This window comes from Antechinus flavipes, chromosome 4 (genome assembly GCF_016432865.1).
Source record: "Antechinus flavipes isolate AdamAnt ecotype Samford, QLD, Australia chromosome 4, AdamAnt_v2, whole genome shotgun sequence".
NCBI classification, from domain to species: Eukaryota; Metazoa; Chordata; class Mammalia; order Dasyuromorphia; family Dasyuridae; genus Antechinus; species Antechinus flavipes.
The window spans coordinates 28067322-28088546 of record NC_067401.1 but is presented as its reverse complement, the minus strand read 5'-3'; the positions used below and the strand labels follow the sequence as shown (position 1 = coordinate 28088546).

At 50.2% G+C, this 21225-nt stretch overlaps 1 protein-coding gene across 4 annotated transcripts in view; it reads left to right on the top strand.

Moving 5' to 3' along the window:
• ABR (ABR activator of RhoGEF and GTPase) overlaps positions 1-21225 on the top strand; it is a 283141-nt gene that overhangs the window by 179520 nt on the left and 82396 nt on the right. For all 4 annotated transcript variants that reach the window (XM_051992220.1, XM_051992223.1, XM_051992221.1 and 1 more), the window contains 3 exons: positions 4166-4351; positions 12264-12371; positions 16861-16921. In XM_051992220.1, the coding sequence (XP_051848180.1) occupies positions 4166-4351; positions 12264-12371; positions 16861-16921 (355 nt within the window). The remainder of the gene's footprint in view (positions 1-4165; positions 4352-12263; positions 12372-16860; positions 16922-21225) is intronic.

Sequence of the window (21225 nt, the reverse complement as noted above, 5' to 3'; positions counted from 1 at the left end):
CCTGGTTCTGCTCATTTCACTTAGCATCAGTTCATGTAGATCTCTCCAAACCTCTCTGAAATCATTCTGCTGGTCTTTTCTTACAGAACAATAGTATTCCATAGCATTCATATACCGTAATTTATTCAGCCATTCTCCAGTTGATGGGCATCCACTCACTTTCCATTTTCTTGCTACTACAAAAAGGGCCGCCACAAACATTTTTGCACATGTGGGTCCCTTTCCCTCCTTTAAGATCTTTTTGGGATATATGCCCACTAGAAACACTGCTGGGTTAAAGGGTATGCACAGTTTGATAGCCCTTTGAACATAGTTCCAAATTGCTCTCCAGAATGGTTGGATCCATTCATAGTTCCACCAACAGTGTATCAGTGTCCCAGTTTTCCCACATTCACTCTAACATTTGTTATCTTTTCCTGTCATCTTAGCCAATCTGACAGGTATTTAGTGATATCGCAGAGTCATCTTAATTTGCATTTCTCTGATTAATGATGATTTGGAGCACCTTTTCATGTGACTACAAATGGTTTCAATTTCTTCATCTGAAAATTGCCTGTTCATATTTCATTTATCAATTTATCATTTATCAATTGGAGAATGGCTTGAACTATTATAAATTTGAGTCAGTTTTCTATATATTTTGGAAATGAGGCCTTTATCAGATCCTATAGATGTAAAAACGTTTTCCCAGTTTATTGCTTCTCTTTTAATCTTGTCTGCATTAATTTTCTTTGTAAAAAAAACTTTTTAACTTAATATAATCAAAAATATCTATTTTGTGATCAATAAATGATTCTAGTTCTTTTTTTGGTCACAAATTCCTTCCTCCTCCACAAATTTGAAAGGTAAACTATCCTATGTGCTTCCAATTTGTTTATAATATCATTCTTTATGTCTAGATCATTAACCCATTTTGACCTTATCTTGGTATATGGTGTTAGGTATGGCTGTATACTACTTTCTGCCATACTAGTTTCCAATTTTCCCAACAGTTTTTGTCAAATGGTGAATTCTTATCCCCAAAGCTGTGATCTTTGAGTTTGTCAAACACTAGATTACTATAGTCGTTGACTATTTTGTTCTGTGAACCTAATCTATTCCACTGATCAACTTCTCTATTTCTTAGCCAGTACCAAATGGTTTTGGTGACTGCTGCTTTATAATATAGTTTTAGATCTGGTATAGCTAGGCCACCTTCATTTGCTTTTCTCTTCATTCATTCCTTTGAAATTCTTGATCTTTTCTTCTTCCAGATGAATTTTTTTTTTGGATGTTATTTTTTCTAGGTCAGTTAAGATAGTTTCTTGGGAGTCTGACTGGTATAGCATTAAATAAATAGATTAGTTTAGCTAGTACTGTCATCTTTATTATATTTGCTTGACCTATCCAAGAACACTTGATATTTATTGTTTAGATCTGACTTTTGTTTTCTGTAGTTGTGTTCATATACTTCCTGACTTTCCCTTGGCAGATAGATTCCCAAATATTTTATACTATCAACAGTTATTTTAAATGGAATTTCTCTTTGTTGTTGGATTTTGTTGGTGATATATAAAAATGCTGATGATTTATGTGGATTTATTTTGTATCCTGCAACTTTGCTAAAGTTGTGGATTATTTCTAGTAGCTTTTTAGTAAAATCTCTGGGGTTCTCTAAGCATACCATCATATCATCTGCAAAGAGTGATAATTTGTTTTCCTCATGACCTACTCTAATTCCTTTAATCTTTTTTCTTCTCTTATTGCCAAAGCTAGCATTTCAAATACAATATTGAATAGTAATGGTGATAATGGGCAACCTTGTTTCACCCTGATCTTATTAGGAATGGTTCCACTTTATCTTGGGGATTGTTTAAGAAATTCATGGATGGCTTGTTCAATTTGTTTTTTTTCTAAGACTAAGTTAAATATTTTATTTCTTCTATTAATCTGGGCAAGTTATATTTTTGTAGATATATCCATTTCATTTAGATTGTCTATTGGCATATAATCAGACAAATTAGTTTCTAACAATTGTCTTAATTTCCTTTTTATTGGTGGGTGGTGAATTCATCCCTTTAATTTTGGATATGAGTAATTTGGTTTTCATATTTCCTTTTTTAATCAAATTCATCATTGGTTTATTTTATTGGTTTTCATAAAACCAGTTTCTAGTTGTATTTATTAGTTCAATGGTTTTCTTTTTTTTAATGAAATCCTTTCTCTGATGCTATGGGATCTTGGACAAGTCGGTTCAATTTCCTGAGCCTCAATTTCCCTGCCTGTAAAAAAAAAAAAAAAAAGGATCACACTAGATGGTCTCTGAGCCCCTTCTAGCTCTAAAGTAATGATCCTGAAAGTGTCTTAACTTCTCTGGCCCTCAGTTTCCTCAGCTATAAAGTGGAGAGTTGGATTTGAAACTTCTCATCCTTCTGTCCTCAGGGAAAAGACTTGTTTGATCTCCATCTCCAGAGAGCACAGGACTCCTCTCGCCATTGTGGGCAACAGGGAGGTGGGGTTCCCGGGGAGGAAGTTCCAGACTAACTCTCCCATCCGCTAGAGTGGGAAGGGAATGGGGCCTCATGAAATACTGGGTGAGGTCCTCCCCAGAGGAAGGTGTGGATCCTGTTAGAAAAGGCAAACAACCTATTACGGCATGCCCGGCAGGGCGCTGCCCAGTGACTGCAGCCTGCGGGCTGGCTTCCAGATGGCAGCCATGGGTGCCCAGGCTTGGCGCCGGTCCCAGGTTCCGGCAGGTCCCAGCATGCCGGGTTTCTTTGCCATGTGAGCTGAGCATGGCCTGTTGGGGCCTGTGACAGCCACACCCAAGTATAAATCAAGCTTCAGGCTCAGTGGAGTGGGTCCAGTGCTCCTCCTGGGCCCTTGTCTGGGCAGGACCCTGGCAAGGGAAGTCCCCCAGCCCCTCCCGTTCCTGTGGGGCTCACATTTAGAGGAAAGGCAGGAGACCTGGAGGCGAGAGAGCTGGCTTAGTCCTGGCTCTGTGACCCCGGGCAAGTCCCTTCATTAATCTCTCAGTGACTCTAAGCTGAGAAGTTGCTAAGGAAGTGCTACCTTGCCTTGGTGGATGGTGTTTCCTCACTAAGCCTTAGCAATGAAATCACAGGTCCATTAAAAAAAGGGGGGAGCCGTCCCCTCACATTTATATATACTTTAAAGTAAATATCAGCCCTAAATTGGATATCTCCCCAAAGCTTTAAGTTTAAGAGAAACTGTCCGGCCTTAGTTAACTTGTAGTTTGGAGGACCTGTATTCAAATCCTGCTTATTAGCTGAATGACTGTGGACAGGTCATGTACTCTATTGTCTGCATCTGTGAATTGAGGGTTTGCTGGCCTCCGTTCTAACTTTGTATCTATGCTGCTCCTAGTTGCGATTCTGCTTCTGACATTCCCTCAGTCCCATTTCTGCCCTTCCCTCGGCCTCCGGAGGCAGAGTTCCAAGAGGAAGCTATCTCTGTTGTGTCCTAGCTTGTATGACCAGGCAAATCAGTTCACTTTCCTGAGAGTGACCTTCCCCCCCGCCTGTGGCTAAAAGCACTGAAAGATTGTAATCTATACAAATGGAAAGAGGGCAGGAGGATCTGAGTTAAAATTCAGCCTCATACACTTACTAACTGGGTGACCGTGGGCGAGCTACTTAAGCAGTGCCTGCCTCAGTTTCCTCCTCTGTAAAATGGGGACTAAAGCAGAGCACTTGCCTCCCAGGGTTATTGTGAGGATCAAATGTGACAGTGCTGCCGACCTTAAAGTGTTACCTGTGTGCCGGCTGTTGTTTGTTATTGTTGTTATTGGATAGAGTAACCACAGGTCCTTGCCGTATTGATGGATTTAAGGTTCATTGTATGTTTTCTTTACATTATCCCCATGAGGTGGAGTGTGAGCCATGGGATCATTTTTAATTGAAGATTTTCATTTTCAAAACATATGCAAGGATAATTTTTTAACATTGACTCTTGAAAAATCCCGTGTTCCCATTCCCCCCCCCCCAGATGGCATGTAATCCAAGATATATTAAACATCATCCCCATTTTGCGGATGAGAAAACAGAGACTCAGCATTGAAAGCGTTGATTTGCCCAGGGTCCCGAGCCTTTGGAGTCATCCCCAGCTCCCCCCACGTTCTTGGGTTTTCTTACTCAGTCCCGTCTTCTCTCCCTCTCGCTCACAGCCCATGAAGCCCCTCAAGGCCACAGCTACCACGTCCCAGCCTGTGCTCACCATCCAGCAGATCGAGACCATCTTCTACAAGATTCAGGACATCTATGAGATCCACAAGGAGTTCTACGACAATCTCTGCCCCAAGGTGCAGCAGTGGGACAGCCAGGTCACCTTGGGCCACCTCTTCCAGAAACTGGTAAGTTTCCCCCCACGGCACTGCCCATTGGAGGAGCTAAAGTGGCCCTGCGCCCAGGCTGCCCTCGAGGCTGGGGGTGCATGAGGGCTCTGGGGATGGACTTCAGGGGATTCAGGGGGAGGGGGCTTGTAGGAACAGCCAGGAGAGCAGAGTACCACACAAGCTGGGCGGGCCCTAACGGTTTTCAGGGGAGAGAGTATCGGAAGGACAACTTGCCCTTCAAAATCCCCATTTCTCTCCCATTTCAGCCCTTTTTGGAGAGCTGTTTTCCAGTCCTCAGGAAAAGGCCTCCTTTTGGTTATAAGTGTCATAAAATTTAAAACTTGAAGGGTCTATCTAGTCTAGCCCCCTCTTTTTCAGATGAGAAAACTGAGGCCCAAAAAGATTTAAGTGATTTGCCTTCTATCACAAAGCAGTTAGTTGGGGAGCCACACAGTCAGGATGTATCAGAGGCAGGATTTGAACCCAAGGCTTCCCGATGCTGAAGCTGCCTCTTTGGCCACTGTGCCTTTGCATCTCCAAAGACGCAAGTCCCAAGACTCCTTTCGAAGCCCCTTCCTTGCTTCTCTTCCTGGCATGGCCTGCATCCCCGGCTGTCCTTCTGGTGGCGATCCATGAGAGAGAGACAGAGACAGACAGAGAGACAGAGGAAAGGGAGAAAGAGAGAGACAGAGAAAGATAGAGAGAAGAATGAGAGCAAGAGAGGGAGAGAGAGACAGACAGAGAGGAGGAGAAGGAAAGAGAGAGAAAAAGGGAGAAAGAGAGACAGAGAGAAAGAAAGAGACAGAGGAAAAGGGGGAAAGAGACACAGAAAGAGAGAGACAGAGAGAGAAACAGAGAAGGGAAAGGGAGAAAGAGAGAAATACAGGGAAAAAAAAGAAACAAGGAAAAGGAGGAGGAAAGTGAGAAAGGGAAGGAAAAGAGACAGAGAGAAAGAGAGAGGGAAGAGGGAGGGAGAGCGAGTGTCTTCTTGCCCTCAGATCACTCTCTCTACACTGTCAGAGGTCAACAAACTCTGACCTCCCCCCAGGCCAACTTGAGCTCGCTGCTGCTTGTTTCTGCCGGTTCTTAGTTTGCAGGTCATACAAAAGCAGGCAACTGCCCTTTTTCACCGGGGGATCATAGACTCACCAGATCTGACATGGAGAGTGGGAAAGGGCCTTGGGATCCCTCTCCAGTACTTTCCTAATCATTGTCCAGAGAATCCTGGGGGGAGGTGGGGTGTCTCTGAAATCCTTTCGGAGGATCCACAAATTCAAAATTAGTTTTTATTGCCAACAGGATCAGTATCTATAAATCTGACCCCTATAAACAACAACTCTTCAGAGAGATCCTCACTAATTTTTAATAGTATGAAGATACTGACAATAGTAGTTTTGAGAACCACTGCTCTAGTTCAACATCCCCATTTCTCAGACAAGGAAACGGAGGCTAACTGGCTTAGCTAAGGCTTATGGGTTACGGCAGTCGATGGGAGGAAGCATGGGTTAGTTTTCTTCTGCAGCTAAAGAAGCTTGACTTGGCTCTTCAGCATAGACACCAGGACTACTGTACCTAGACTTTGGTTTAAAGGAGGTTGACCTTGACTTTGACCTTGAGGAAAGCTGCAGAGACTCTTTAAGAGAAACCTGGGGTTTGGCAAGAGTGAATTTGAAAACTATCTTTGCAGGTATTTTGAAAATGAAAAGCTATCATTACAAATTAGAAGAAACAAACAAACAAAGAGCAGTCTGGGGAAAGATGGCTCACTAATCTGAGAACATCCTCCTCTTGTACTCTGACCCTCTGAATTGGGGGTGGGGGGTGTTCCCCACCAGCCCCGGCTTGGTGACTTTCCTGCGCATTTCCTCATCTTGTCTCAGCAAAATGACCACCTGAGGACCTCAAAGGCTGTGGAACCCTCTCTGGGTCCCAGCTCTGTGACCCTCATTTATCCTAATTCAGGGAAAACAAGCTCTGATCCAGAATAAGGGCCCTGCCCTCAGGAGGCTTACCTTCTATTGGGGGAAGCCTCCATACTTAACAAACTTAATGCAGAATACATGTGATTGCTCAGTGATGTCCAACTTTGTGACCCCGTTTGGCGTTTCCTTGCCAGAGATGCTGCAGGGGTTTGCCATTGCTTTCTCCGGCTCATTTGACAGATGAGGAAACTGAGGCAAACAGGGGTGACGTGCCCAGGTCACACAGCCAGTAATGTCTGAGGCTGGATTTGAGCTCACGGTTTTCTGACTCCAGACCTAGTGCTCCATTTCCATTGTACCACCCGGCTGTTCTACAGAATATCTAGGAGTCCCTTTTAAATGTAAACATTCATGATTAGGCAGGATCTTTTCTGGGAAAAGAAAAAACTGAGCCTGGAAGTTCAAGGAAAGATCCAAATCTTGCCTCTGACTCTACTGTGTGATCCTGGGCAAGTCATGTAGCATTCTGAGTCTTAATTTCTTCATCTGCTTAAAGAAAGGCGGCTTCCCGGGCCTTTCCAGCACTCAGTTCACTATCTAAGTGTCCATCGGCCATTTGGGGGTGGAGGAGGAGGGGGAAATGAGGCTGGGTGAAATGTGCTGGGCTGAGTGTCTGATTGCTCTGGCTGAGGGAGGGAGAGGAAGGATGCCACGTGGGCAGGTGGAAAGAGCTGGCCCAGGGTGGCTTCCCCTCCTGGGCACCGGTGCTTTCTGCCACCCCAGAGGAGCCTCCGGGTTCCTCACTGAGGCCAGCCTCCCCTTCAGGCTCCCGGGGAGGCTGTTACAGGGGCTCTCTGTGCGCCCTACTGGCTTGAGGCAGCAACCAGTCCTGGCCCAGAAGTAGAAGGAGTCTGCTTTCTGAAGGAGCTTCAGAGATTTGATTATTCCCTACCCAGAAAAGAGGAATTAGCATCTCTGCTATTTCCTTTATGAGATCACCCAGTGCTAAGCTGCTGTTTCCAGGCAACCATCACTCCCAGAATGCCTAATGACTCTGGCTGGTACCCGGCCTGGCGGGACCAGCCGCCTTGGGGGTGGAGGATGTCCTTGGAAAAGGCTTTGGAATGGGGAGCTGTTGAGGACCACTGGCCGTAACAGGGAACCCCCTTCCACCCAAGAGCTTCAGCCACTTGTTTGTCTTGGTCTCACAGATTTAGAACCAGTTCACTTCTGTAGTTTACAGATGAGGAAACTGAGGCACAGAGAGACGAAGTGACTGAATGAGCACAGTTAGCATTGAGGCAGGATCATAGATCTAAGCTAGAAGTTATCTGGTCCAAGCCTCCCATTTTACAGATAAAGAAACTGAGTCTGCCCAGGGTGACCTAGGTTGTTAATACCAGAGAGAGAATTTGAAACCAGGGCCTTCTGACTCCAGAATCAGGCTAGTTTGTTGTTCAGTCTTTTTCAGGCATTTCTGACTGTGACCCCATTTGGGGTTTTCTTGACAAAGATTCTGGAGTGGTTGGCCGTTTCCTTCTCCAGCTCATTTTACAAATGAGTAAACTGAGGCAAATGGGATGAAGTGACTTGTCCAGGGTCACACAGCTAGTTCGTGTCTGAGGCTGGATTTGAACTCGGGTTTTCCTGACTAGACATAGTAGATGTTTAATAAAGGCTCATTCCCTTTTTGCTTGGATTACTGATTAAGCACATTAAGTTTGCCAGGGCTTTCCCAGTGGGACGGTTCCAGTGTTGTTCTCCCCCTAGTTTTGGATTTGAACTCGGGAATTGACTCCAGGCCTGGTGCCGTATTCACCGCACCACCCGGCTGCCCTGGAATGAGCACACCAGCTGCTCTGTAGGCCATCTGTGCTGAGCCCCTCGTTTTAAAATTAGGGATATTAAGCTATGAAGTGACACAAGCGGCAGGATTTTAATCCAGACCTTCCGACTCCAGAGCCAGCCCTCCATGGCACCTTGGCTTGGACTGTGTCTAAATGCGAGGGGTTATGGTTAGTGTACAAACCATTCACTGTCCCGAGGGGGCCAGGGGAGACCTTTACCAGTGTGGGCTGTTTGCTCAGCAGCCCCTGGTGTCTATGTGACCCCTGCCTTAGCGGGGGGTAACCAAGGCAGAGACGGTGCCTGATCCAGGTTCCTGCGACCTCCGCTAAGTGGAGACCGACACCCAGCAAGTCCATCTTCCTTTCAAGTGACAGGAGCTCAGGGGAGAGTGGCGAGCTGAGGATCAGCTGTCTGTCTGTCTGTGCCCTCGGCTCAGGATGCACTGCCCCTTCCTACTTCCCACAGTGAACCTGACAGTCACTTACTCGGCCCCTCTCTGGGGCCAGTCCTGGGACTATGAGGAAACAATTCCCAGAGCCCAAAGGCAAAAGGGGACAAGGCTGGGATTTGAACCCAGGTCCTCCGCTATCTTTCTGTTGTACCCAGCTGCCTTCTGTGACCCTGGGCAAGGTCATTTTCATTCTCAGAGCTTCTTTTTGTTCAACTGGAAAACGGGAGGAGAACACCACTTATACCATCACCCTAGGAAAGCCCTTTGCAAACTCTATGCTTAACCAGTGAGTCAGTCAGAAAAGGAACAGGCATTTACCAAGCACCCACTGTGGTCCGGCTCAGGGGCCTTAGTGCTCAGAGCCCTGGGTCTGGAGTCAAATGGCGCCTCGGACACTTACTAGCTGTGTGACCCTGGGTAAATCACTTAACCCTGCTTGCCTCAGTTTCCTCATCTGTCCATTGAGCTGCAGAAAGAAATGACCAACCTCAGTGTTGGAAAAATTACCCATACATATGCTTTGTAAATAAAAAGCTTTAATTAAAAAGTGTAAAAAACTCTGGAACATGTATTTGTGGAAAATGAAAATATTAAATAAATTAAATAATTTTTAAAAATGGCCAACCACTCCAGTGTCTTTGCCAAGAAAAGCCCAGAGGGAGCCAGACACAACTGTCCAGGCTGGCCCAGGTATTGTGCTAAATATTTAGGATGCAAATACAGAGGATAAAAGCCCCCTGCTCACAAGGAGACGGCCTTCTGTTGAGGGGGACAGCAAGCACTATACTAGTATATACAACATAAATATAAAGAGAATACGGATGAAAGGGAGCTTGGGTAGAAGGTGCTCGCAGCCCGGGAGATCACAAAAGGCTTTTTGCCAAAGATGTGCCTCAGCTGCATCTCTCCCCCCTCCTGCCCCAGTTTATTATTTATTTATTTTTAGCATTCATTTTTGAGAATTTTGCAGCTGAGCCTTAGCGGGAGAGAGGCCACGGGAAGGCCAGAGCGTGTTCCAGGTGCGGGCGACGGTCAGCGCCAAGGCTGGGAGACGAGAGCTGGGCCGTTGTGGGAAGGGCAGGAGAGGCTTTCATGTCCAGCAGGGCCGGAAAGATGGGATGGGGCATGAAAAGCTTTCAGAACCAAGTAGAAGAGCCTCTTTTTGGGGAGGAATACATTGAGTTAGGAGAGTGATGTAATGGGGTCTGGACTTTAAAATCCTAAAGTCTTGGGGTCTTTGGAGAGGCAATGATATAGTGACAGAGAGAGGTAAGGATATGGCCACAATAACACGGATTTTTTGCATTTAAAAAGTATTATTTTAGGGGGAAAAAATTGTTCCGGGGCTGCTAAAGGGCTCAGCAGAGATTGCTGGGACTGGAGTCAGGAAGGACGGAGCTGACATCCAGCCTCAGACACTTCTTAGCAGTGTGATCCCGAGCAAGTCCCTTCACCCTCTTTCCTTCAGTTTCCTCATCAGTAAAATGAGCTGGAGAAGGAAGTCCAAGCCATTCCAGTATCTTTGCCAAGACAAAGAATTGGACGTCCTGAAAACACCCCGATATCCTTAGGAAGGGCCCTCCGGCTTTACCCACACTGCCAGTGGGGTCCATGACTCAAGCCATGAATTCCCGCCTCACAGAAGCCATGTTCCACGGGGGGCACCTGGCTGGCCGAGCTGCCTCTGACTGTGTCCCTGCCCTCCACATCCATTCATCCATCACCCCTGAAGAGAATAGAAGTGTCAGCGTTGGGTGGATTGGGCCGAATCTCAGGGAGCTTGGCGCACTTGGAGGCCAGCCCCAGCCCAGCTCCTCCCCCCCGCCCCCCGCTACCTCCCCCAGCTCCGAACCCCTTAGGCCCAGGAATTGAGGGCACTTCACAGCTCTTCTCTCCCTCTGAAGCTGGCTCCCTCCTCTCCCCCATCCCTAGTTCATTCCTAGCGCCTGATGTCTGCAATCAGACAATCAATAAGCATTTATTTATTAAGCACTTACTAAGTGCTAGATTCTGGGCTAAGCGCTAGGGATGCAGTGGGAAAGCAGGTTGTCTGAGGGCCCTGATTCGAATCCTGGCTCCCTGCCACTTACGGCCTGTGGGACCCCCTGAGGAGGAGAGGGTTGGGTGTGGTGGTCTCTGAGGTTCTTCTGGCTCTAGACCTGTAGCCCCCGCCCTGCTTCGGATCCCACAGGAGGCACGAGGGAGCAGGAGCCCTGGGCAGTCAGGGAGGGGGAGCCCGCCTCGGGACCAGGAGAGCAAGCCTGTGGGGTCCGGGCTCTCACGCGCAGGACAAGTTCTTGAGCCTCTCAGGGACCCAGGCAGCTCTGCCAGTTGTAGAAGAGGCTCCGAGCTGCATCGGTGGAGGACCTTCCTCATCTGGGAGTTCCCCATCCAGAGGAAAGCACCGAGTACACTCTCCACTTCCTATGTATGGTGGATTCAAAGTCAAAGGACCTTCCTCTAAGGAGTTTGTTTTCTGTAACATTAAAAAATATTCCCCCTACAATGAACAAAAGTGGATCTTTTCAGAGGGAGAGGGGAGGGAGAAGATCCTTGTGATAACATTCCGGCGCATTCTGTGTTTGCCTTGTCCGAAAGAACAGGACTTTATTCAGATGAGCCGGGACAAGGCAAACGGACCCTGCTCCAGGTTCTCTGCTCCCTTCAGGGGCTCCCAGCAGGCTCTGGGCTCTTTGTTTGCTGGGCTTTGGTGGCTAACCTGCTCTCTGCCTTGTCCCTGTGAGGAGGGAGAGTGCGGGGATGGAGTGTGGGACAGGGGGGAGCCCGGGGCAAAGGGGCTGCTACACACACACACACACACACACACACACACACACACACACACACACACACACACACACACACACACTTTCCCTCTCCCTTTCTCTCTCTGTCTCTTTCTCTCTCCCCCTTCCTCCCCTCTCTCTCTTCCCCTCTTCCCCCCTTTGTCTTTCTCTCTCTGTCTCTTTTTCTGTCTCTGTTTCTGTCTGTCTCTTTCCCTCTCCCTCCTCCTCCTCCTCCTCCTCCTCCTCTTCCTTCTTCTTCTTCTTCTCTCTCTCTCCCTCTCTCCCTCCCTCCCTCTCTCTCCCTCCTTGCTTTCTCTCAGGGATGATGCTAAGCTCTGAAAGCTTCGTGAAAAGCAAAAATGGCTCTTTTTCTTTGTCTCTTTCTTTCTCTCTCCCTCTCCCCCTCCCCCTTCTCTTTTTCTCTCTTTCTTTCTCTTTCTGTCTCTGTTCCTGCCTGTCTCTTTTTCCTCTTCCTCCCCTCTCTCTCTTCTCTCCCTCTCTTCCCTCTTTCTCTCTCCTCCCTTCTGCCCTCCCTTGCTTTCTCTCAGGGATGATGCTAAGCTCTGAAAGCTTCGTGAAAAGCGTACAGGGATTTCAAACCCAACAAGACCTTTGATGCTTTTTAAAAAGGGGGGAAGGTGGATGCTGTGATGGCTTGAATTTCTCCGCGTGCTTGAGCCGGCACTGTCCTGCCCCCAGTGCCCCCTTGTTAACCCTTAGGGGGTGAGCTGGTTTCCATGGAAACCCTGAATCTCACTCAGAGGGATGCAGCCTGCATCCCTTCCCCACTGCAGCACACCCCCCACCCCCCTCACCTTCCCGAGCGCCGGAGTATCTCGGCTATTCCCGGCCCTCCAGGTGTTGTGATTAATCATTCATTCATCCCTCTCCCTCTCCTCCCCCGCCCCTCTCGGTCTCCGCAGGCCAGCCAGCTCGGCGTGTACAAAGCCTTTGTGGACAACTACAAGATCGCCCTGGAGACGGCCGAGAAGTGCAGCCAGTCCAACAACCAGTTCCAGAAGATCTCCGAGGTGAGCGGCTTCTCTCCCGCTGGGGGCTGTCTCTGGACAGCTCCGGCCCAGGCGCTTTCCTCCCTGATTAGTAGAAGCGCCCCTGGGATTGGCTGGCGCTCACTGCCCCGCCCTCTCCTACACCTGCACGTGCTCCTTAATTGGGGATTGTTGGTTTTCTTGATTTCCGCCCCCCCCCTGCCCCCCACATTTTACTTTTTTGGTTCAGATTAGGAAGCACCTGCCTCTGACTCATCATGTGACCCCCGGGAAGCCATTCCCCAGCTCTGAACGATGATGGGGTGGATGGCTCCCGAGGCCTTCCGAAATTCAGATTTTGCCTGTGATACTTAATTTGCCAAGTGACCCTGGTTGTGTCCCGGAATCTCTCTGACCTCAGTTTCCTCATGTGTAAAACAGTGGGTTGGGCCGGGTTGGGCCAGATTGTTCCTTCCAACAGAGAAACAGAAACGGAGAGAGACCGAGACAGAGACAGAGAGAAAGACAGAGACAGAGAGAGATCTTGTGACTAGATGAACTCTAGGGTCCTCTCCAGCTCTTCTAGAATTCTGTGAAATCTCCTTTAAAGAGAACAGAAAATCCTCGAGTCCAGAACCCTGCTGGGGAATCTGACTGACTTGGGAAATGGCCACTCTCAAAATCTGGACAGAATCAGAGTTGCCTGGTTAGTGGTTCCTCCGAGATCCCAAAATGAGCTGGGACCCACACTCAGGCCTTCCTCTGCCTCGCGATCCAGAAAGGGCCCTGGGCTGGGATGGGAAAGCAAGGATGGAACGCTCAGGACAAACCAAGCACAGTGTTGGGGGCTAGGAACAGAAATAGAAAAGTGACTCAGCCACGTTCGGAGAGACAACACCCAGAGAGGGCCAAGCTGCAGGGCAGATGGCAAGGCCGCTTGGGAAAGGGAGATCAGGAGGGTGAAGTTCAGAATGGAGCCATTGGGGAAAGGTAACTAGGGATCATAATTCTAGAGTTGGAAGAGACCCTAGCAACCGTCTGCTCCAACCTCCTTATATTCCTGAGCCTCAGGAAACGAAGCGAGTCCCGTCAGTAGTGTCCGGGGTAGTATTTGACCCCAGGGTCTCTGATTGCAGTGCACTTTATGCATTCTATCAGCATCTTCAATAACCCAGGCCCAGACAGGCTACCTGAGATAGTAGGAGGTCTGCAGGACGCCTCCCGGTCTGATAACATTCCACTTTTATAGCCTATGAGTCCAAAGCTTGGGGTTAGTGACCTCAAGATCACCGGGGCCGGTGCTGCTCCCGCAGGATGATTTTACAGCTTGGAAGAGCAGAATTTGTCCCTTTATTTCTCTTTGAATCAGACAAGTTGGTGAGATAAGTGCTCGCTTTCCCAGGGAGCATCACATTGAGCTTTACAGTCTGTGGGACCCTTTGCTCGTTTTTATAGGTGAGGGATCTGAGGGACAGAAGGACCAAACGACCTTCCCGAGTTTACAGCTAATGGGAGCTGAAAGTCCTTTGGAGTTCTTGGTTCCAAAAGGCAGTGACTTTAGGGCGGGAGAGGCAAGGCTCAGATCTTGCCTTTGACTCTTAAGCAGCTGTGAGATCCTGGGCAAGTCAGTATCCTAATTAAGATTGCCTTTGTACCTTCCAGGGTCTCCTCCAAGTCCATAATTCCATATTCTGTATTTTCCCTGCTGGGGCCTTCCCACATATGCCCAGGGACCCCTTTTTGAGTGGTATCCATAAGAGCTGACACAATGTCACTAGGGACCCACAATGTCATCTGGGTCCAAATCCCTGTGTAACCTTGAGCAAACCCCCCGGACTGAGTTTTTCCTCTCTAAAAGGCGAGGAGGATCCTCTCCCTCTCTCTAAATTTGTCCTGTAGTTTTGGGACCCCCTCCTGCCTTCCTTGGGAAGTGGGGGCCCTCATTTTAATGCCCAGGGCCCCCCGGTTGCCAATTACACTGGCACACCCACACATCCGTTCCCAAGGCCAAGCTTGGGCCTGAGGGCTGCCCGCCAGGGGTAGCCATGTGGCGACAGTCCCCTCTCCCTGACTCATTGGTGCTTTCTGCTCTGCTCTGCCACTTAATTACTGTAATTAGGCTCTTCTCCTGGGCTGTCGGAGTGATTTCATACTTCGAGGCTGAGGCTGCTGGGAATGATCATTCTCCAGGGACTCTGAGAGGGTAGAGCCCCAGGGAAGGCAGTCTGAGTTCCTGCTTTTCTAGAGAAACGACGTTGCTAGTCTCTCTTTCTCTCTAGAAACAGCTTGGAGCTAGAAGAGCGAGTCCCTACAACCCTCGTCTCCCCTCCCCTCAGTGGGGAATGTTTCAGTAGCTGGCCAGAGCTTCACGGATCCTGGGCTGGCTTTGTCCCTCAGGGCCGCTTCCAGTGCTCTCGAAAGATGCTGAGGGAAGCGCTTGATGCCCTGACCCTTTGTCCTTTCCCTCTCCACCTGTCCCTCTCCTCAGCCCAAATTTTAGGCCTTCATCCACTAATACTCAGGGATCACCTTTCAGCTCTAATTTCAGACAGTCCATCATCCTTGAGGGCTCGAGCTGAGGGCTGCAGAGCCCGGTGCTCTGTGACAGCCACAAAGGCTGACAAAGGGGATTTCGATCAGATAGGCGGGCCCTGCAATCTTCCCCAGCACGGAGCCCCACAGGGTCAGCTTGCCCAGCATCTGCAAGGTGAGAGCTGCTCCGGCCTCCCGCCCTCCCCTCAGGCTGCCCATCATCATCCTCAGATAGTCAGCAAGCTCCTTTCTCCGGCACTTTCAGTGTGATGGAATGAGAACTGAACTAGGCGTTACAGGATCCAAGTTTGAATCGCACTTCTATGGATCAACCTCCCTGTGCCTCAGTTTCCTATTCTGTAAAAATAAAAGTGTTCTTGAAGATGAATTATAAGGTCCCTTCTGGTCCTAAATCTGTGATCCTAAAGCTTATAAATTATAATACTTTCCTCACAATGAAGTCTGTTTGAGGTGAGCAATAAGAGTAGGGGAAAGCCAGGATGTTAAATGCCATGGGGGATAAGATGGGATTATAGTTAGCCCTGGAAGCAAGTAAGAGCTTCCTTGCTCTTAGGGTCACTTGCCCCTGATCACCCAGTCAGTACAAGCAAAGCAGAGGCAGTATTTGAACCCAGGTCTCTGAACTTCTGGTCCATCCATCCCGGATCCCCAAACCACATCTAGAACCTGTGCATAATGGGCCATGAACCCCCAGTCCCCCTTACCTCAGGGATCGGGGTAACTTTCCTGGACCTCGCTCAGTTAAAGAACATTGAAGGATTTGCATCAGATTTATAGCCTCTAAGGACCTTCAGTCCATGCTCCTCTGACCTCTGTGATCCGGGGCGAGAGCCTTGACCTCTGTAGGAGCTGCTGGATAAAGACGGCCTCCACGGGCATTTCCAGCTCCGAAGCTCTGCTCTCTTTTATTTCTTGGCCCCTGGAGGGAGGAAGAGAAGCAGGAATTTCACTGGAACGGAATGAGTCTGTCCTGAGAGTGAACTCTGGGTTAAAAGTATCAAGACTTGTGTGGTAGCGATGGAGCTGCCCCTGCTCAGAGTCTCCCTTAGGAAAGGCCTTTCTGACCCGACTCATTGCGTCCCCAAGCTCGGAGTTTTCCTCAGTTTTAGAGGTCCTGGTTGCCAGCGTCCATTTTTGGTTGCTTTGGACTCTGGGGGAAAACCATATTTTTAAAGGGCACCTGTTCACCCCCGATCCGACCACTGTTTTCTGTTGCCTTTCTTGCTTCGCTTCTTGTTTCCAAAAGAATTCTTCGGTATCTCGGGGATCTGTGATTTCTTCTGTCGGGGCAGCCCCCCCACCGATGTGGTCCTCTAAGACTTACGGCTGGCATTTCCCTGGGCACTCAGTGTGACACCGGGGTTCATTGGGCAAATCTCTTCCCCTCCCCTTCGTTTCCTGTTCTGTAAAGAAAGGACATGGGGGGGGGGGACCGACGGTTTGCTAGACAGGGCAGTGGTTAGAGCACCAGCCCTGAATTCAGGTCTGGTCCCAGACACTTCTTTAAGAGAACTGAACTAGTGGCCTCTGGACTCCCTTCCGTTCCCACAATTTCAGGACCAGCCAGGATTTTGCTTTGGAGGATCTAGGTTCACACCTCCACACCCCAGTGGGGACTTAGGCTCAGGGATCTGGAACGGAAGGTGGTCCATTATACAGATGAGGAGATTGAGGTTCGGAGATTGAAGTTCGGAAGGGGAAACTTCGGAGGCTCACGAACTGAGAGAGAGATCCCTGCCCCACCTCCCTTGTTTGGGACTCAAAGGGGCCTCCCCGCTGGCCCAGGCTGTGGGATGGAGTCAGATTTGCCTCCGGACCCAGCTGCGTAGACTAAGTGAAGGCTTTAAAAGAAAAGCCACGATTAAAACGTTTTCACCCAGACCATTAAACAATTGCCCGGGGGGGGGGGGCGCAGAGGGGGAAGGGGTAGCGGGAGTGGGAGAGGGCGTTGGTCAGCCAGTCTCTCTTTCCTCCACAGGAGCTCAAAGTCAAAGCCCCCAAGGACTCCAAGGACAGCCACACGTCCATCACCATGGAAGGTACTTGGGGGAAGGGGGAGTGGTTCGGTTCTTTGTCTGGGCCGAGCCCACGTGCTGCCGAGCGTGCTCGGGGCGTGTGGGTGCTTCTGGGGGGTGTGTGCGCGCACACGCGCTCCCACTTGTGCGAATGGGCCGGCGTGCTCCCGCTTCTCGGGATGTCAATGACGGCCCCGGCTCCCTCCGGCTCCCCCCTCCCCCTCCCCAGCCCTTCATTTCCATCTCCCCTCCCCCTTCTCCGCCGGCTCCCCTGCGCTCACTCGCCTGCTCGGCGGCGGCGGCGGCGGTCAGGCTCCGGAGGCTGTGCGGCCGGAGCCGCCGCTGTGCCCGGCGGGCGGCGGAGGGGAGCGGGCGGCTCGCCCACTGACGGGGCCGGCCAGCGGGGAGACATGGCTGTTGGGGCGCCCTGCGGAAAAGGCGGCCATGGAAATCCTCCTCATCATCCGGCTGTGCTGTAACTGCACCTACGGTAACTCCGGCCGCCGCTCGGAGCCCGCTGCCGGCGGGGGTGGGCTGTGATGGGGCGGCCCCGCCGCGGGGACGGAGGGCTGGGCTGGGGGCGTCCGGAGCGGTGCGTCTCCCCGGCACCCGCCCCCCACAGCAGGCAGGGAGCCGCCGGCGGCCCCGGAGCCACTGAGGTGCCCTGCTCCCGTCCCGGGGTCTGGAAGGAAGGGGAGGCTCGGACGGGATTCGGGGCAACTTTCAGAAGCGGCTGTGAGGGACACAGAGGAAAAAGCGGGACCTGGCGCCGGACCGGGGACCCGTGGGCCGGAGAGAGGCAGCGGGAGGGTCGGAGCGGGGTCGGGGGGCCCGAGGCCGGGGACCCCGGGCCGGAGGGGCGTGTGCCATGGGCTTCGGGAGAGGGAAGTTGGAAGCTTCTTTGTTTCCCAGGAGAAGAAAGGCTGGGCTGCCAGGGTATTGTGTGCACGGGGAGCCCACATGGTGCCTTGGGCTGGCTTCTCTCCTCGGAATGACAGCACGGGGAGGGGGCAGAGAGTGGGGTGGCCTCCCAGAGGCTCCGAGAGAAGCTGGAGGTCTTGGGGGGGGCAGGACAGGGGTGGGGAGCGTGTCCTGCACAATGGAGAGACCCTCACCTGGAGGAGGCGGGTGCTCCTGGCAGCTGGCGTGCCATGCTCTCCGAACCTAGAAGTGCCTTGGGCACAGTCTGGCCGCTGGGGAGGAGGGCAGAGCCGGCTCCGGTCGTGGGCTTCTTTCTTTGTGCTGTCTTATAACAGCCAATCTGTTGGGGGCGACTGAGGAAGCTGAGGGCTGGGGGTCACAGGATCCTGGAGCAAGAGCCCAAAGGGACTCGGAATCCAAACGCCCCCATTTTACAAAATGGGAAACTGAGGCATTCAGTAACCAGTGGTTTGTCCAGCGTCATAGGAGCGGTTTTGGACTTAGCTCTTCCCGATCCAGGGCTTCCTCAAGGAACCCTCCCTCCTCATGCCCTCCATTTCTCCAGTATCCCCTTTCTCTTCGTTTGTCCCACAAGTCCCTGGGAACCCAGAATTACATTCATTGTCTTGAGGGTTGAGGCAGGAGGGTAGTGAGGGAGAGAAGAAAAGAGGGAGGGGAGAGGAGACAGAGAGAAACATGGAGGGAGGCAGAGGGGGAAGGAGGGAGGGAGAAACAGAGAGAGAGGGAGGGAGGAAAGAGAAGCAGGAGGAGAGGGAGGGAAAGACAGAAAGAGAGACAGACACTGAGGATATTTGTTGGAGCAAGTGGTGGGATTTATGTCCCTTTACCCATAAGCCTTTCAGGGGCTTTGAGTGCGGTCTGCACCATCCCCATGGCATCAGTCATTTCAGCAGGGACCTTGCCAAGCCCATACTGCTCTTCTCCAGCTAGGAGAGAAGGACTTGGGACAGTAAGTCCTATAGTGGAAGAAGAGTCACTCATTGTCTCCAGGCTCAAAGAGCCAAATTCATTCCCTGACTCCCGGGGAAAGAACATTAGATTTGGTGTCCAAAGTCCTGGGTTCAGATCCTGGCTCTGCATCTTCTCTAATGGCCTGAGACTAATAGCTTCCCCACCTTGGACTTTGTGTCCAGAATGAGGGAGATGGCCCAGAGTGCCTTTGAGGTCATTCCCAGCTCTCTGGGGTCCTCTAGGAAGTCCACTCTATGCCCTGTCCTCCCATTCTCACAGGCAAAAGTGCTCGGGTCCATGGCCCCGTGGGAAGTGCTGTATTTGGCACAGAAGTTGGGCACTCTTGGGATTTGCCCCCACTCAGTCTGCCCCTCAGCAGTGGCTGAGTCTGGGGACCAAACCCCAATCTTGTATTTCCCTAATTTTCTTCCTTCCCACTGACAAAGGGCAAGGATTGTTGGCCAGAGTAAGGCCTGAAGTTTCAGAACTTCCCCCTTGACCTCGTAGCATTCCCTTTCGTTTCAGGTCAGAGACTGGGCTGGGATTTGGGTAATGGCACCAGGTTCTGTGCCTCTGTGACTCTAAGGGGCTTCCCTCCCTCATCCCCGAGTCTAAGCCTCACTCCTCTCTCTGAACCCACAGAGGACTTTGCTCTGTGACTCTCCACATGAAGTCGTCTCTCCTGGGGTCTCAATCCCTTCTTTTACTGGCCCGTCCATCAGCAAGGGTTTTATTATGTACACCTGCTATGTGCTGGGCATTGGGGCTGCAGAGATTAATGGGAAAGCATTTGAGCCCTCGAGGAGCTTATGGTCAGCTGAGAAGACCAAGTGATCTGTGTATATCCAAAATAAATAGAAGGTCATTGTTGGGGTGCAGGGTGAGAGGAGGTCAGGAAAAGTTCCATCTGGGAAGCAGCATATGAATAGAGCTTTGAAAAGAATTGGGCATTCTGGGAAGTAGATTTGAAAAGAAAATGCTCCAAGCTTGGAGGGTGGACTGTGCAAAGATAAGATGGGAGATACATCATCGAATGGACTGTAGGCTGAACAAAGAGTGAGGGGAGGGGAGTCCCATATCACAAGGCTGTAGAGACAGGCAGGAGTCTTACTAGTGATGGGCTAGTGATCATTGAGGTAATAGGGAGCTACTGGAAATTATTGAACTAGGAATTGACACAGCGGGAACTGTCACTTTGATAGTTGTGTGAAGGATAGACTGGAAAAGCCATAGATGGGAGACGAGGTACTCCATTGGTCCAGGTGAGGGCCTAAATTTGGCTGCCAGGTCAGAGACCTAGAACTTGGAAGGGACCTCAGAGGAGGAAACTGAGTTTAGTTAATTAGGAAGTTAGTTAGTTGGGAAAGTTTGGTCTTATCCTAGGTCACAGAGGCAGGACTTGCATCCCTTTCCTCCAACTCTAGAGCCAAGACGGTTCTCACTGTACCAATTGGAAAGGTTCATTTTCCATCCTTTGCTAGTATCCCCAGTCACTTAGCACATGCTGGCACACAGCTAGTGCTTAATTATTGCTTGATAGCTGATTAATGTGTAAATCACAAGACTCGCCGACTGATTGGATACAAACTATGTGGAAGAGTAACCATGATTCTTAAGTTGTGAATCTGGATGACAAGGAAGATGGCGGTACCCTTAATAGAAATAGAAATTCAGAGGAAGGGTGGGGGAGGAAGATAATAAAGGCATGTTCTCTGTCTCATCTAAATTTTGAATTTCTCTCAGTGCCTGTCACAGTGCTGTGCACTCAGTAGGTGTTTAATAAATGTTTATTAGTTGTCAGCTTAATGAAACGATGCCCCAAAGGAAGTGTGTTAGTTGGGTGGATGGATGGTAGTGGTATTTCCAGGTTCTTCTCACTGGTGGATTTTACTAAGTTGGTTCCCTGGGAGAGATTCATGGGCAAGTGCCAGATGGATCCTTCCCTTAATGATTGGCTGAAAGAGACCCAACAGTGATGAATGGAGCCCGTTCTGTCTTTTTGGCTTTTTAGTCTCCCTTTGCAGAAAGGATGAATGGTCTTCTGGCTGTCTGACTGGCCTGTTCCTGTCCATTCTGGAAAGGCTTCCTGAAAGGAGGAAGGGGCAGAAAGATTGAAGAGGGAAGGGAGGCAGGGGATGGTAGCATGGTGCACGAGTTATCCTGGGAAATGGGAGTCTCATGCAGATCTCTTGATTTGCAAGTGGGATAAGTGGAACGAACCATGTGTAGAAGGAAGGTTGGTTTCCCCAGAACATGTGGAGAGGCTGGAATTGCAGAGAACAGGGTCATTCTTACCTCTCCTGGGGAAGGCGTTGAGCTCTAAAAGGGACCTGTATTTGCTCTGGAGAATGGACGGGAGACCATTAACGGTATACTCACAGCGTACCTCGTGTCTGCTGGTGTCCCGAGAACCAGGCAGCTGGTCCTTCTCTCCT